This window comes from Lepidothrix coronata, unplaced genomic scaffold (assembly GCF_001604755.1).
Source record: "Lepidothrix coronata isolate B3197 unplaced genomic scaffold, Lepidothrix_coronata-1.0 Scaffold231, whole genome shotgun sequence".
Classification (NCBI taxonomy): Eukaryota; Metazoa; Chordata; class Aves; order Passeriformes; family Pipridae; genus Lepidothrix; species Lepidothrix coronata.
In genome coordinates this window covers 920,801-935,929 of record NW_016690411.1, presented here as the reverse complement: position 1 = coordinate 935,929, position 15,129 = coordinate 920,801, and the positions used below count along the sequence as shown (strand labels likewise).

The 15,129-nt window shown below is 36.7% G+C and overlaps 1 protein-coding gene across 10 annotated transcripts in view; it reads right to left on the bottom strand.

Moving 5' to 3' along the window:
• Positions 1–292: 292 nt before the first annotated feature.
• NTNG1 (netrin G1) overlaps positions 293–15,129 on the bottom strand; it is a 151,533-nt gene continuing 136,696 nt past the window's right edge. For all 10 annotated transcript variants that reach the window (XM_017834261.1, XM_017834269.1, XM_017834260.1 and 7 more), the window contains one exon: positions 293–3,197. In XM_017834261.1, the coding sequence (XP_017689750.1) occupies positions 2,971–3,197 (227 nt within the window). In that variant the 3' untranslated portion in view covers positions 293–2,970. The remainder of the gene's footprint in view (positions 3,198–15,129) is intronic.

Here is a 15,129-nt window from a genome sequence, read left to right as displayed (position 1 = left end):
TACTGTATATTCAGGAAAATAAATCTGTTTTTCTTCACAGCTTCTGAAATGGGGAACAAGTTCTACCTTCATTTTATACTGAATTAAATTTAAAAAAGCAGATAAAGCCATGCTGAGTGATGTAAATCTCCTCTTTCAGAGATGCACACATAATTTTAGAAATATACCTGGAATACAGTAGCAGAAACTGTTACTCAAAATTCTCAATTAGTGAAGTTCTGTGGAGTTCAGAGGAAAAAATAATGAAGCTGAAGAAAAGGGTGATTGATAAGAAGACTTGCCACTGAATATACTCCTGTATAAAACTGTAATTTATTAATAGGTGAGGGAGGATAAAATGCATGAAATGGCAGCTAAATACGTGGAAAGCCATATACTCTGCCCTGGTTTAGAAGATCATAAGTATATGAAATTGGAATGCAGCTGAATTGATTGTGACCTTACATTCATTATACTTCAGCACTGCTGGCAGAATCCCTTCTAACCAAATATGCATAACATGCTTGCTTAGCACTTTCACAAAGCCTTGAGTTTATAATGACAATTAAAGCACATCTTTTCCAATAATTACACAACCTGAATTGGTCTGTGCTAAAAAGCTTTAAAAAAACTTAAATTCCACATTTTAATATCAAAAATCCACTTAATTATAGGTAATCTCTGACTCTGTATGCCACCTGTATTAGCATTTATATTCCTCATTGAGTCTGCTCAATATAATTTTCTGTTTATTGTCGAGAACATACTTCTAAAATATACCTGTAATCTCATGTAGGCCATGACTGGCATCCAGCCAAGCACTTAATTTATCTGTGCCTTATCTTATGTAGTCCATAAAAGAGAGTGGCAGAGTGAACAGCAAACATTCTACATGATCAAGTCAACAGCCTGAAGAAGCACCGGCTTGTTGTCATCAGCCTCTTCATAGGATTCTTTTAGAATTCTATTTCTTCCTAGAAAGGAAGACCTGGTTTCCCTACCCACTTCTGGAGGCTGGATACTGTCCTGCAAAACTTGCTTCCTCACAGAAAGGTTATCTGAGAAGGGAGTGTTCTCAATTCTGGGCTGTTCACCATTTGGAAGAGGCAGTCAGGTAGAATGTATTTCTTTCCAGACTTTTTCTTTTGCCCATTAATTGTTTTCTTCACTAGGCTATTATGTTGGTAAAATATTTATAAACATTATGATGAAAATTGGCAGGAAATGAATTCACACAGTCTTGCTACCTTTTGATTTTATTTTTTTTTCCCAGGTCTTTGAAACACTGCTGTGGTTTTGGCTTGCCTCTCTGTTCTTGCTATCCTTTTCTGTCACACTCAGTAATTGGCCTAATAAAAGGCAGAAACGAGAATTTATTACACCCTGGGCAATACTTGAAAAAAACTTTATTTGCTGGAGCAGCACTTTTTACCTATTCACTGCTGTATATTTTGACATTCCTTCTAAATATTGAATTTTACTTTATTAAAAGTTAAATCTTGGCTTTTTTGTGATTGCTGCTGCTTTTGCAGTTTCTTAAGCAGACTACTACATATATAAACATATCATTTTAATGAAGCTTTTGGAGAAACAATATAAGCTGTGGTTATATCCACTTCATTATTGCCATAATCCGCAAAAATAGTGTGAATTAAAGACTAGCTTCTATGATACCTTGTAATTTGGTGTTGGAATAATGTCTGTGATTAATTGAGAGAACAAAGATGAGAGCTATTCAAGTTTTCATACCTTTTTCAGTCTTAGGATTTGATGAAAGCTTCCTCAAGTAAATTATGTCCTTTACATTTAAGGTTGCTTGCAAGAGTATGACAGTAGTAACAATAAAGCCAGGTTAGATTGTTATGATGTAATTTCCACTTTTGAATCTGGGTTTCTTCCACACTAGGTGGTAAAATCATAAATATTTTGTTTGTTTTTTGTTTTCTAAAAAGGCCTTAAGAAATAGCAATGCGTCATCCTGGAACTGTTTATGCAGGAATTTTTATTCTTTGAAATCTTCCAGTGTTAAAGCAACAAGAAAACATTTATAATGTCCTTTGGTGGAATCTTATTACACTTGTTATATATGTAAACTGATATTCTTTGATGCCAGCACGTTGCCCATACAGAGAAATCTCTGCACAATTAAATGAAAGGAAAAAGAAAAGGACTAAATAAAAAGTAATAGTTTTCTCTTATCTGATTAGAATTAAATACATTAATAAATTGTCTGGTAACACAAATAGGCAATAATACAAAAAATCTACATTGTACATTATTTCAAGAAAAATAACTTCATTTGAATACAAAAGGATAAATACACTTTTTGTCCTATAGCCACTCTTGTACAGTAGGTGAACACAGCATCTTACTGATGCAGTGCTTCTAAGGTATACAAGGATATGACTGGCTTGAGTTTTATTGAGGGGGTTGTTACACATGTGCATCACTAACATCAGACAAAGAAATCTTTCAACCAACAAGGGTTACAGAGCAACGTTCACTAAAGCACAGGTTGGGAAGGATTTGGGGACTGAAGCAGGCCAATATGGCAGCTTTTACAGATTTCCTTATACCCACAATGCACTGACAGCAAAGAATGCCTTTATTTGGTCGGTCCACACACCGGGCAGAGGTACAGTAGCGCACCATATAGGAGTAGCAAATGTTGTTTGAATTCTCTTCCCATTCTGGGGGCCGTCAAAGCCGTTTCAGTCCTGTGTAAGCTTTGCAGCCAGCACTGATTGATTTGACAGAACAGGCAGCTGCCAACGTGTCTCGAGTCAGAGGTGAACAGTCTTGACTCAGAGCCCTGTCCATAACTGATTGATATGGCTTAGTTCAGTTAGGCCTTCTTAGTGTGTATGTGGTTATTTTTTCTCTCCTTTTTCCTTTTTAGATTTCAGTAGCAAACGCTTGAGTGTTGTCCTGTTTTCGTGTGGCACGTTCATTTGAAGCAGTCTGAGTGTGATACCATCCAGCACATGGAGCCTACCACGTGCAGAGTCCTGCTGCTGCCAGAAGAGCAGTCAGCAGTACGAGAGGCCTGTGTGCCACTGCCCCCTGGCCCGAGTTCTGGCCGCAGCCTCCTGGATCCCTCTCACACTTCAACTTCTCGCACAAAATGCCAGTGTAAGCCGGAGGACACTGGCACCGCACGTTGTTGATGCACGTCCCGCCGTTCTGGCAATGCAGTAGTTCATTGTCACATACGTTTGCTGCAAGATAGCAGGGGAGGGAGGGAAAGAAAAGCAGAATAAATGTAAGTTCATCTACAGGTGAAACTGCACTAAAACCAGAATTAAAGCTCTACCTCCCTCCTCGTCCTGTGACATATAAACATTTTTTCAAACACTTCAATTTTTATTTTATTTGATATTTTTTCATCCTTTATTTTTTAAGGCTGTAGTCTTGGAGAACTATCTCGGCCACTTAAGACCACTGACTATGATATTAATTATTTTATACGAATGATTAATAACAAAATAATATGAATACTAATACATTCCTTGTACCAATATCTGCATCTTTATAGTTATTACTGAACTGAAACTGTAGGTGGGTGTGTTATTATTTGAAAGGGGAAATGTATCTAGAGCTTTTGGAAACCATGACCAGTGGTTACAAATGCAATATGGCTTTGCTAAAGTAAAACGATCTGCATGAGAAGGCAAGGTTTTATAACCAAGAACTGCATGTATTAATGATCTGAAAAAATTATGCAAAAAAGATAAGGCAAGCACAGGCAGGAAATTCAGCATGCTATTGGATGGGGGTTATAAGGAGTACACATCTGGGAAAAAAGATAATGTTATTTCCATTATAGATCAAATATTTCATCTTAATTAGATTTGCTACTTTGGTTCATGGCATCTTAAAGCTATCTTAGATATTGTAGCCTGATACCTTCAGAGATGAGATTTGAAAAAAGAGTTAAGAGAAAATAATACAGCCTGCATAATGTTATACTATTTGACAAATTGACAACTTTACTTTGTATTACTTAATTGAAGTATTTCATGGGTAAAAATGCAGAGGTATGAGAAACATACTAATTAAATGTATCAATCTGTGTTTTTTCCCAGATGTTATCACTGGAATATGTGCTGGATTAAGCTCTGCCTTCCATAGGAGAGGCAGTTTTAGAAAACACCTTGAATCTATCTAGGTAGAATGTAACAGTAAAAATTTTAACTCAGAGATTTAGGGAAAAGATTATTTGGTTTAGAATGAGACTCAACATTATATGCTGTTTATGTGTACCTTAGCCTGGAAACACCCTAAATAATTCAGAATAGGGAAAATATTGTTAATTTTACTTTAAACGTTACTGTTTATTGCTACAAAAAAGTACAATTTTACAAATATTAATTCACTTATTTTCAAAAGCAACCCAAATATCACAAGAATTACAATTGAAATAGTCCAAGTTCTTAAGTGATGCAATTCTACATAAATCTGTACCATTTTAGTGCACCAGTAACCTCACTGGTAATCTTATCTGTCCTGGCTTGCTTTCAGAAAAATAATTTTCTCACTCTAGAAGGACTCTCTGACAAATGCTTTCTCATGTTCTGCATCCAAGTGGGACAAATAATAATGCAGTGTGTTAGAAACCTGTAGATGCAATTGAGAGAGAACAGTTAAATCATTATTTCTTTTAGTGATTCCTCTAGCAATCAAAGATTTTTACTAAGAGCTATGGATTTTACATTATTGTCCAGTTTGTGAATTGTAATGGAAAACTTGGAATATTAAGGTACAACAAACAACACGTTGATGATGACCCTATATCTGAATTTTAATCTTAATGTTCTATGTATGCATTACAAAAAGTAGTGTTTCTCTTATGTATAAGAAACAGTAGGTCATCACCTAATAAATGTGATGAGATTAACAACCCAGAAAATTTAACACTAACAGGCAGAAAAAATGAAATGTCTTTGAAAAGTCAATATTTATATTGCAACTCTTATAACTGAGACTGTATCTTTGATGTTGACTTTATTATTCATATTGTATATATTTAGCTGTCTCAATATGCAAAATCAAAGTACTTTATCTGATGGTACAGCTACTGAATCTACATGTTCTAGACTACTTATTGCTGGGATGCTTCCTACAGTTCAGGCAATGAAAATGGTGAAATATCTGTCCCATCAATGTAGACCATTGTTTGCCTTCACTGAGTGGGATTCAATAGTTCATTAAATCCCACTTAAACAGCAAATGAGATGTTTCACATTTTTTGCCTGGAATAATTTATCCAAATTTTCCCAAGTATTAAGTGTTTGCCCACAGAAACACATTAAGGTAAAACAGGTAGATTTTATTGTTCTCAGCAAACTACTGTGTAGCTGAAAATTCTGGAACTGTTAATCTTGTATTGTCAAGGCTTTCTTTTTCTTAATTTTGTGCTTGTATCTCTCTTGCACACACATATGTATGCACATATATGTATCAAGTAGATGGCCAATTGTGATTTGGAAGTTAAATGAAACAATTCTGAAAAAGTTATGAAATCCCATTATTTATTTTTTGCCAATTTTGTTTTAATTTTATTTTAACCAACTCTAATACCATTTTTACCTTCCTGAAAGCATGGTCAGGATTACTTTTAAAACTTTAATATTAACTAATTATGTTTATTCAGTTTAGGAATTGGATTAGCTACAGATAATGAGTGTAGAACATCAGCAGCACAAAGGGAAGTACTTTCACTGGAAGTTGAAACAAAATTTATGCTTTAAAAGTAGTCGGCATCCTGCCAAGTCCAAAGCAAGGCAAGTATATTAGTTGTTGTTATGAAAATTAACAATGTTTCTAATCTTAACACAGTATTTTTCTAAAATACATGTTATAAAACATTTAATTTCACAAGAAGCTCTAGGCTTTACCCAGAGAAGGCAGTGACCCAGGAGCTGCTGAGCAGGGCAGGAAGGGTCAGGATCTTGCTGCCCCTTGCTCTGTGCTGAAGGCCAAGGGGAGTGGCTGCAGCTGGTGATGGTGGGCACAGGTAGGGCTGGTGGGCACAGGTAGGGCTGGTGGGCACAGGTAGGGCTGGTGGCATGTGCCAGCATGTGCCTGGCCATTGGCTTTTTTGTTTCCCCAAGCAGCAGCAGCAGCAGCAGCAGCCAGCCTGGCAATCCAGGGCTTTTCTGCCTGTTGTACCCCTTCTACTTCTCCTGCCTGCCATCACCCTGCCCCTTCTTACGCTCTAAGCAGTGAAATGTTGCCTCCACTGCAGAGAAGTGTTGAACGAGCTCTGTCTTATCTTCACCATCACAAGTAATGAAAATGAGTTTGAACTCATCTGAACAGCATCAGGTATCAAGTTCTGATCAAAGAATGAAACACAGAAAAGTCATGCAAATAAAAGACCTAATTCTGAAGTCATCACACATCACTATTAAGACCTGTGTGCCTGAACTAGCTGTGAGATTGCTGACAGGCCTTTGTTAATTAGAAGATAGAACATCAAACTGATCACTTACAAACCAGAACAGAGATATCTATTTGGAGAGATTTGCAGGCCTTTTTGGGGGATATTTCTGAGCACAGTCTCCAGCTGTGTGCTACTGTGGGAAGTGAAATATTTAAAGCAAAATAAAGGAAATAGGTTTTAAGTTATTTTCACAATTCATCAATTTACAATCTAACTATTGTCTGATTATGGGATCCTTAAAACACTACATAAAAGAGACAGAAAAAAAGCACGTGGAAATGGATGGCCATTTGGATGGCTACTTGAAGCTTTTCTGTCCTTGGGACTACCTCCCCCTCCCCCTTCCCACTCAAGAAACCCCTGAAATTAGTTGATACTTTTGGAAATGGAATAAAAAGGGAAGACAAGAGGAAAATACCAGTCTTTGAGCCTCCTCAAGTGGTTCAAGGAGTAAATGATGTGCTAGTATTTCATAGAATTTATATTGGTATTTAATGAAATATTGAGAGTAAGACTCTTTGACAAATGTCTACTTTCCTCTTAAACGTTCAAATCTGAATAATACATGAAAATTTCTGAGTCTCTCCAAAACTCAGCTTTAATACCTTTGCAGCTTCTTGAAAGCAAGGAGTTTAGACAACTGTGGCTGATTTTTAGTTCTGAAGCAGCAATACAGAGAGGGAAGCACAACTGCAAAGCATTGTTCTCTTTGGTCCGGAGGGGCACCTCAGGCACAGGATTGTGCTGTTGGCTTAATGGTCTTTCTGAGCACTGTGTCTGGGCAGCTTCAGAGCACATGCACAAGGATTTTGGTCTGCTACTGCTCAGACAGAAAAACAATGTGCTACTGAACTTAAATACAGTTTTGCTTAGACTCCTGTCTTTCCCAAAAGCCATCCAAGCACAGAGAAAATACATTTTGTACGTTTCTTTGTGCTACCTTTATTTTTGTACAGCTTGCCTACAGTAGCATCTGTGGGACAGGCTTCTGACTTAAAAAAAAAAAGCACATATTCAAAAGCACAACTTTTTTGAGCTGGGATAGGTGGTGGTTATTTTCTGCATCAAAATTTGCATTTATGATGATATTTTATTGTTTGTGGGCACACTATAAAGATTATTAATGAAAAAATCACAGAAAGATAACTTTTTATTAGAGGTCCTTGCTTCCTTTCTTGAATTCTGAAGACTTTAATTTCAAGCAATGTTTTCTATGTTATCTTCCATCACTATTTTTCTTCCGTGTGCTCTTTTTGTGGCATCATTTGTTACAGCCTTCTCTCTTCCTTTCTTTTTTTAAAATCATTCCTTTACTTTTCTCCTTTTTGTTTCCCAGATCATGAGTATTATCATCCCTGGACAAGTTGGTGGGTTGACAGCTCTGAATATATTATACAGCATTTTTGTCTTTTCTAAAGCACTCGATGGCAGGCTTTGACCCTACTTGTGCTGCAGTGAATTTTCCACACTGTTTGTCAGTGGTTTGTGTGACTGGCACCACTGAAGTCACAAGAATTTTTTGACCTTGGATTCCACCCATTATTCATAACTTTGAGAGTGTGCAGGTCTTGTGGCTGAAGAAATTATTTTTGGCTGTTTCTTTCTCTAATGCATTTGTTTCCTTGGTACTTCCTGAGTAAGGAATGTTACTTGAATTCCCGTGTGAGGAAATTTTCAGCATGCACGCTAACAGAATATTCTGTCTGCATAAGTGAGTAAAAACCCAAGCACAGTGAAACCCATGTTTTCAGTAATGATGTTCATAGGTAGCTTCAATACACGCAGTGGTTGTCTATATATAGAGAGCTGTGAACAGCACATTGAAATGTCATGAAAAGATTAGGAGGTTTCATCTCACTACATAAATAAGTTCAGTAAATTCAGGCCAAGCACAAGCGATTTCTTGTCAAATACAGAATTAGTTCCTATGAATACTATGAAGAGTCTGTAACTAGCATGCATTATTCTCTAAAAAAGTGATTATTTAATCAATAAATGGTAAAAACAATCACAGAATATAAAAGAAATTGCACTGAATGAAGAAGCTTGTGTATGCCTAATAAGACTATGAACATCTACACATGCATTTAGCAAACGTGCACAAGAAAACCTCTGCCACTGGGAAAGTATAAGTAATATTTTCCCTACAATTTGTCAAATAGACAGTAATGGAATTGGGAAATGCAAAACGCTTAGTCTCATTCAAATGCAAAGGTGTAAAATTGTTTCCACTTGTATCCAGTTGCATATTCCAGTTGAACATAAATGACTACAATCAAAATATTTTTAAATTGCCAGAGTTAGCAACAATAAAGTATCTCCATTATTTGGAAACAATCCTAAAAATACCATACTTGTTATGTGCTGAAGATCTCTATGTGGAGCTTCACTGACTCATGAGATTTCACCCATATAAAGCAGATATTAGGGAAGAGGATATAAGGGGATGGGGAAAATTTTTAAGTAGTTTAACCTTTCTTCTGAAAGGTTACAGCTCTGGCTGTTACAGTTAGTGTTGCACAGCATATGGCAAAACCTCAAGTTTTTATAACTTAAGTATTGTATTCATTTGAATATCCAGTGGGTAATAAATGAGTTGAAGGTTTTGTCACTGACATTTCTTCCCCTGCCTGTCTTCCAATTAGAAGTACTGTTAGATTATTATTAGTATTTAATTTATTGTTACTATTTATATTATTGCCAAATGGCTTTACAATGTTTTGCTACCATGCACACACGTCAGTGTTGACCAGACTTCTTCGGTGGTTTTAATCCGCATACACACCTGATATGAAAAACAGCTATTGCTCTTTTAAATGAGATATTCCTAATAATTTCTTTGTATGGAAGTGACACTAATTCAACATTTGCTGTAGGAGTAAAACTATCTTCAGATACTGTCAAATCAAGACAAGGTAGATGCTTTGATAGCATGAAAAGAAAACTAGTTTGCACTTATCTACCAAAGCACATACTCAAGAAAAAAATAAATCACTGTAGACAAGTACAAGCCTAAAGCGTTTCTTAGTGTGTCAAAATTATGGTCATAAAATGACAACCATTAATACAAAGATCTCTAGTGCAAAGTTGAAACAATGTTGTGATTAATTATATTGCCAGCAATACAAGGAAACAAACATTGACCAAGTGAGAGTAGTTTCTAAAGGCAGACATCTCCATCTTGACTTGTCTTAGAAATGCCTGGTAGAGGCACAATTGAAATGACAATTTTTTTATCAAACCTATTTTATTAAGTTATCAGAGAGTAAATCAATAGGGGGTAATGGAGATACTGTGTCCACTGAAAATTTCCAGTAGATTATTTAGATTGTTTGCCTATGTGTAATTTCTGTTCTTTCTGCAAAACCCTCACTTCAAAGCTAAGCCAGTTCTAATCACATCGCAGGTGAAGTCTTCAGAGTTTCTACATGAAGATGCAGCTATGATTCAGTTCTGGCCAGCACACAGCCAGAGAATGAATGGTAATTCCTCTCTCCTGTAAATGGGTACCAATTTATCCTGGCATCCACATGGGTAAGCTTAATTGATTATGTTTCACTACTGAAAGTGCAAAATCCTCTACAGAATAATTTTTTTTTAAACTATAGTATAAGGGTAGCAGAGGTAGAAAGTCACTGTTTTTCACAGGTTGTGTCTGTGCTTTCTCATTTTTCATCTCTAAAATCCGTGGATTAAATTAATAAAAGTAATGAGAAGACATACATCAAATCTGTCAAAAGGACAAGTGGGAGAACTGGGTTTTGGAATCGATACTCTTGCATGATGGAGAAGCCGTAGTAGCTTCGGTAGAAACTACACAAGATTGCATATTATAATGGATGAAAACAAATCCAGATTTAGTTATCTAAGAATTTATAGTTGAGCTAATACCTTTCAATCTTCCTTGGTTTCAGGAAATGACTGATTAACCTTTCAAGTTTCCTGATTTCGATGGTTCCAATTTTATACTTCTACAAAAGAGATGACTCCCAAAGTGGGGGGGAAAAATTTTCCTATTCTTTTTATTGCTTTACTTCTGGAGGAGCACCACTGAATTGGTATGTCCCTTATCATATTTTAAGCTAATCTCAGGAGAGCAATAAGCTACAACACAGCTTTACTTGCTCAAAAGGGACTACATACCTCTATCATTCATATTCCACTTACAAAGCTGTAAGCTGCAGTGCCATTATTTCTATCTTCCTGGAGAAAAATGAACATCCTTACATGATCTGTCTTCTCTTTCCTTAACTAGGAAGAGAAGCAATTGCAACTACAGAGTTTTTTTTGTCTGTTGCCAACAGCAAGGTCAGGGTTTGAATGTAACCACTATCAATAAAAACAGGCTAGGCACAAACACTCCTCAGATACAGAAGATGAAGTCATCAAAATGCCCTATGAACAGTTGGGGGAAGGGATTTAGTTCTCTAAATCGGACCAGCTTCTGCCATTAGCAGTGCTAGAGGGCATTTCAGACCTGTGGGAGATTTAAGCTCTGGGGGAGGTGGTGGGAGGCCTGGCAGAGGATGGCCCCTATGTCAGGCAGCTGTTGGGCCCTGGTGTGCTGGCAGGCTCTGGCTGTTGCAAACCCTCCAGCTGAGGCACAGCTTCCCTGCCAGAGCAGCTGTGCACTGCTGGACATGGCCATGTGGAAGCCCCTAAGCCGTGAGCACGACCCGTGAAAAGCCTCATCTGAGGTTCCACCAAGGACCCTTTGCCCACCACTCTAGGAGTGCATTTGGACTCAGGCCCTTGCCTGTGTCCTTCCCCCTGTGACCTGGTGGGGTCTGCCCATCCTGGCCCTGCAACATTAGACCTCCTGGTGTGAGCCCAGAGCTGCCTCAACACTGGAGGCTCGTTTGTCGGCCTGCAGGCTCTGAGTGACCCTGTGACTGCCACCAGAGCTGCTCCGCTCCCCTGGTTTGGGTGCTGCAGGAGGGACTGTGTACTGGGGAAACTCCCTGTCCTGCTGTCCCCTACTCCTCTTCCCCCCACACTCCTCTCTTGCTCCTGGCTTCATGACACTTTGTGGAACCTCCATCTGCCATTGCTCCTTAGCAGTGGCACTAGACACCTATGGCCAGGCAGTCCAGTTCTATCCAAAAAGCTACCAGGATGGCCTGGCCTGAACAGCAGCACTTTCTGCTTCATGTATGACAAGTGATTACTTCAAACTTCCCAAGAACTATTAAACAGACCTGCAACAAGTATTGCTTTTACAGAGCACAAAAAGATGGGAGAAAGCCTGGAAAACAAACCAAAGCAGGATCATGCAAAGGTCAGCAATTCAAATACATGATTATGAATGAAATAAAATGTTGAAAGAATCCTTGACTGCTAGGGTGTTTGACTTGTAATAATGTAATGGACACAAAAGAATGCAAATAGCTTCTCTTTGTTTACAGAGAAAAAAGTTTCTCTTCATGCTATTCTTCCAATGAACATTACATTGAAGACTTTCAGAATCCGTGAACTAGTCCCACACACTTACTACTTTATTTGTCAGCAAAACCAGGCAAGATAATCACAACTGAAAATATTTCCTAATGATTTAGGGCATTAGAATTATTCTAATAATTATTTTCCTAAAATTTTTAGGCAAGCGGAAAAAGAGAGTGACAGAATGTGTTGATGGCTTCTATTAATAATCAGTGCTATTTTAAAGTTATTTGTGATCTAAAAGAATATGAATGTTTCAAACTTTCTTCTCACTACTTTGCCCTAAGACCAATTGCATGGGACATATTGAACAATTAGTAAAAAAAATCTACTGGAAATGTATGTTATGGTCAACTTCTAAACTATATAAAACAGCATTTGTAGTGGAAACGTTAGCACTCTTTAATTGCACTGTGATAAATATCAAAGATATTAAAATGGGACAGATATGTAACTAAAAAAAGGGAGCCACACATATGGAAGTGTGACTTAACCAGCTATGTTACAGTGACCACAAAGAAACATAAAGCCAAGTTTATATTGACATGTCATTATGTATTCCCTCTGCATGCATTTTTCAAAAGAAAAGTTTAAGATATCAGGATAATGTTCTATAGAAAACCAAAACACCAATGAGCAAAGTTAATGGTGTAAAATCTCTGAGGAGATGAACGTGCAGAATTTATGTGAACGTTAGTTACAATGTAAAGGCAAAGGTAAAACACTTACATAGTTCTTACAAAATGTATGAAATGAGGGATGGGGCTTTTTTTGTTAAAGTAACAATGCTGCAAATCAGGAGATCTTCTTTCCGAATCTACACTGATTTATTATTTTGAATGTGGGTGAAATGATTCAGAGTGCTTTTGTTGAGTTAGCTCTAGAACAGGGATAAAAACTCTGCCCTGTAGGTCTCTCAATGCTTTTCAAAGTAAGAGTTGTTATTGCCAGTGAACAATAGAGAAACTGATGCCAAGGAAAGTCAAGAGTTGCCTTTGCTAACAAAAGGAGGGAATGATGCAAGTCCTGTGAATTCCTGCTCTATTTACTAGTTTGCACTGTTGATTAGATAAATGCAATAGCAGAGTTATTACTGTTTCCAAGGGAGTTTGCTGACATTAGCTATAAAAAGGTTTATAAACTGCAAAGTTTAAAAAAGGACTATGCAATATTGTCTTAAGTGTCATATGTGATTCCACAAGATGTGGAATATTCTGTGGAATATTCTGACAATTAGAAACAGCAATGCATGTATTGTACCTCCTTCTAATCTTACCAATCAGAACTTCAGCAGCTTTATATTCATACAAAAGGAACATGATAGAGATTTGCAAATGTTTTTTATCCCGTCTGCTTTATCTGCCCTTTAAAAATATTACCTGTTATTATCTATTTTTTTATTAAAGTAAAAAAAAATGACACTAACAGGCAGATTCTTATATCACAATTCCTGTCTGAGATATAATGGATGCTTTTCTGTGAGTGGGATTTTAATTGGCGCAATGCTTTACTTGTCCACTGTTATCATCAGAAAACAGCTGACATGTAGCACTCAGCAAAATTAAGAACTAATAAATTAATGTATCAAATAATTAAAGCTATTAACTGCTTCATGCTAGTTTTCATCAACAATATTTATTGCTACAGGCAGACTTGCTTCAGGTATCACTGTGCATTTATCTTCATGACAGAGCAGCCATTAGATGGGAAAACCCAGATAATAGATGCTCACTTTCCAACACAATCTTCTTCAGGCACACCAGTTTTCCTGCAATGTGCCACCCAAGTGTAACCAATGTGACAGTCTTAGCCTGTGTTTTACCTGAAAACACTTTAAAAAATGATTTATAATATCACACAATTCAACAAAAATGCCCAAAAGATGCTCACACCAAAACACAAAATAACTCTTTGTCTAATTATATTGCAACGTAACAAGATTTAAAAGGCTCTGATTATTTATTTGTCTTTTCAAAAGTGACACTTTGGTAAGTACGCAGGTAGAATTCATAATTCGTTATTACACACTGACCAAAACAAATGAAGAATGCATACAGGCAACCTACATATTTTTCACAATATTAATTTGCAGGCTACTACTACTAAGTTATTGGAATAGTAACAGAATTGCACTAGTGTAATTTAATCAACCTTAAAGTTTTGCCACAATGTAGAAAAACATCTGAATAACAATAGACCTGGCTTAGACTTAGAAAAAGAGCGCACGGCATGTGTTTGTTACGGTTAATGTCTGAAAAGTTCTTTCTTACATGCAGTGAGCTAATGTTTCTAACCACGGATGTTGATAGTGCTTGCTATGACAAAGTGTTAAGATAATTCAGGATATTAAAAAGTCCAGAGTTGAAAGACTCTGGTGAGTAAGAGCTGTTTCCCTCTGAGCTTTATATGGTTCTTGCATTACTTTTGACATGCTGATTAACGTACTTAAATTTCTGTTTATCAATTGTAATGCACAAAGTTGTTAAAATTTAATTATTAATGAAGACTGAAAAAACCTGGGATCCTTGATGAATAGATAACTGACAAATGTGATTTCACTTCAAAGTACTTTCTTTATATTAGTTAAAATTATTTTTTCCAATTTTTAGTTTGTCGAGTCATGCCAGAGTTGAAAAATATCAAATATATCTCCATTAATCTAGACCAAATAAATTACTCTAACATAAATTACTCTAATCATGCTAGATATTTATTATTATTTATATATATATATATTTATATATATATTTACATATATAATCATACTTTATAATGCTATATATCTAAAGATATATTATATCAATATCCTTAAATTTAATGATGGATAGAACTAATTGTATTACTCAAAAAGTCTTCTACCTGCACTTAAGACTGAGAAGCCAAGCCCTTGGCCATTTTCTCATGTTCCTGAGCAGCTGTGCATATAGCAACATTACAAACTCATATGCTCACCTCTGGTTTAGAGAGGGGAGGGTCACACAGGAAATACTCAATTTTTATGAAAAGGTACTTTTAGAATGTTGTATATTCCTTTAAAACATAACGTCTGACTATATTTCTTTGTAGAACTCTCAGAGAAAAAGGAAACAAATTTCTGCTAAATAGAATTGGGAGGATTAAGCTGTATTTCCTGACAAGTTTATCTCATGGAGCCCAGTGCTGTCCTCTGCCCCGGGCAACCCCCTGCCTCACATGCTTGTCCTTCTCTTTCAGCAGCCTTGGCAGTGATGGCAATGGAAGTCTGACTTAGCGGATCCCAGCGCCTT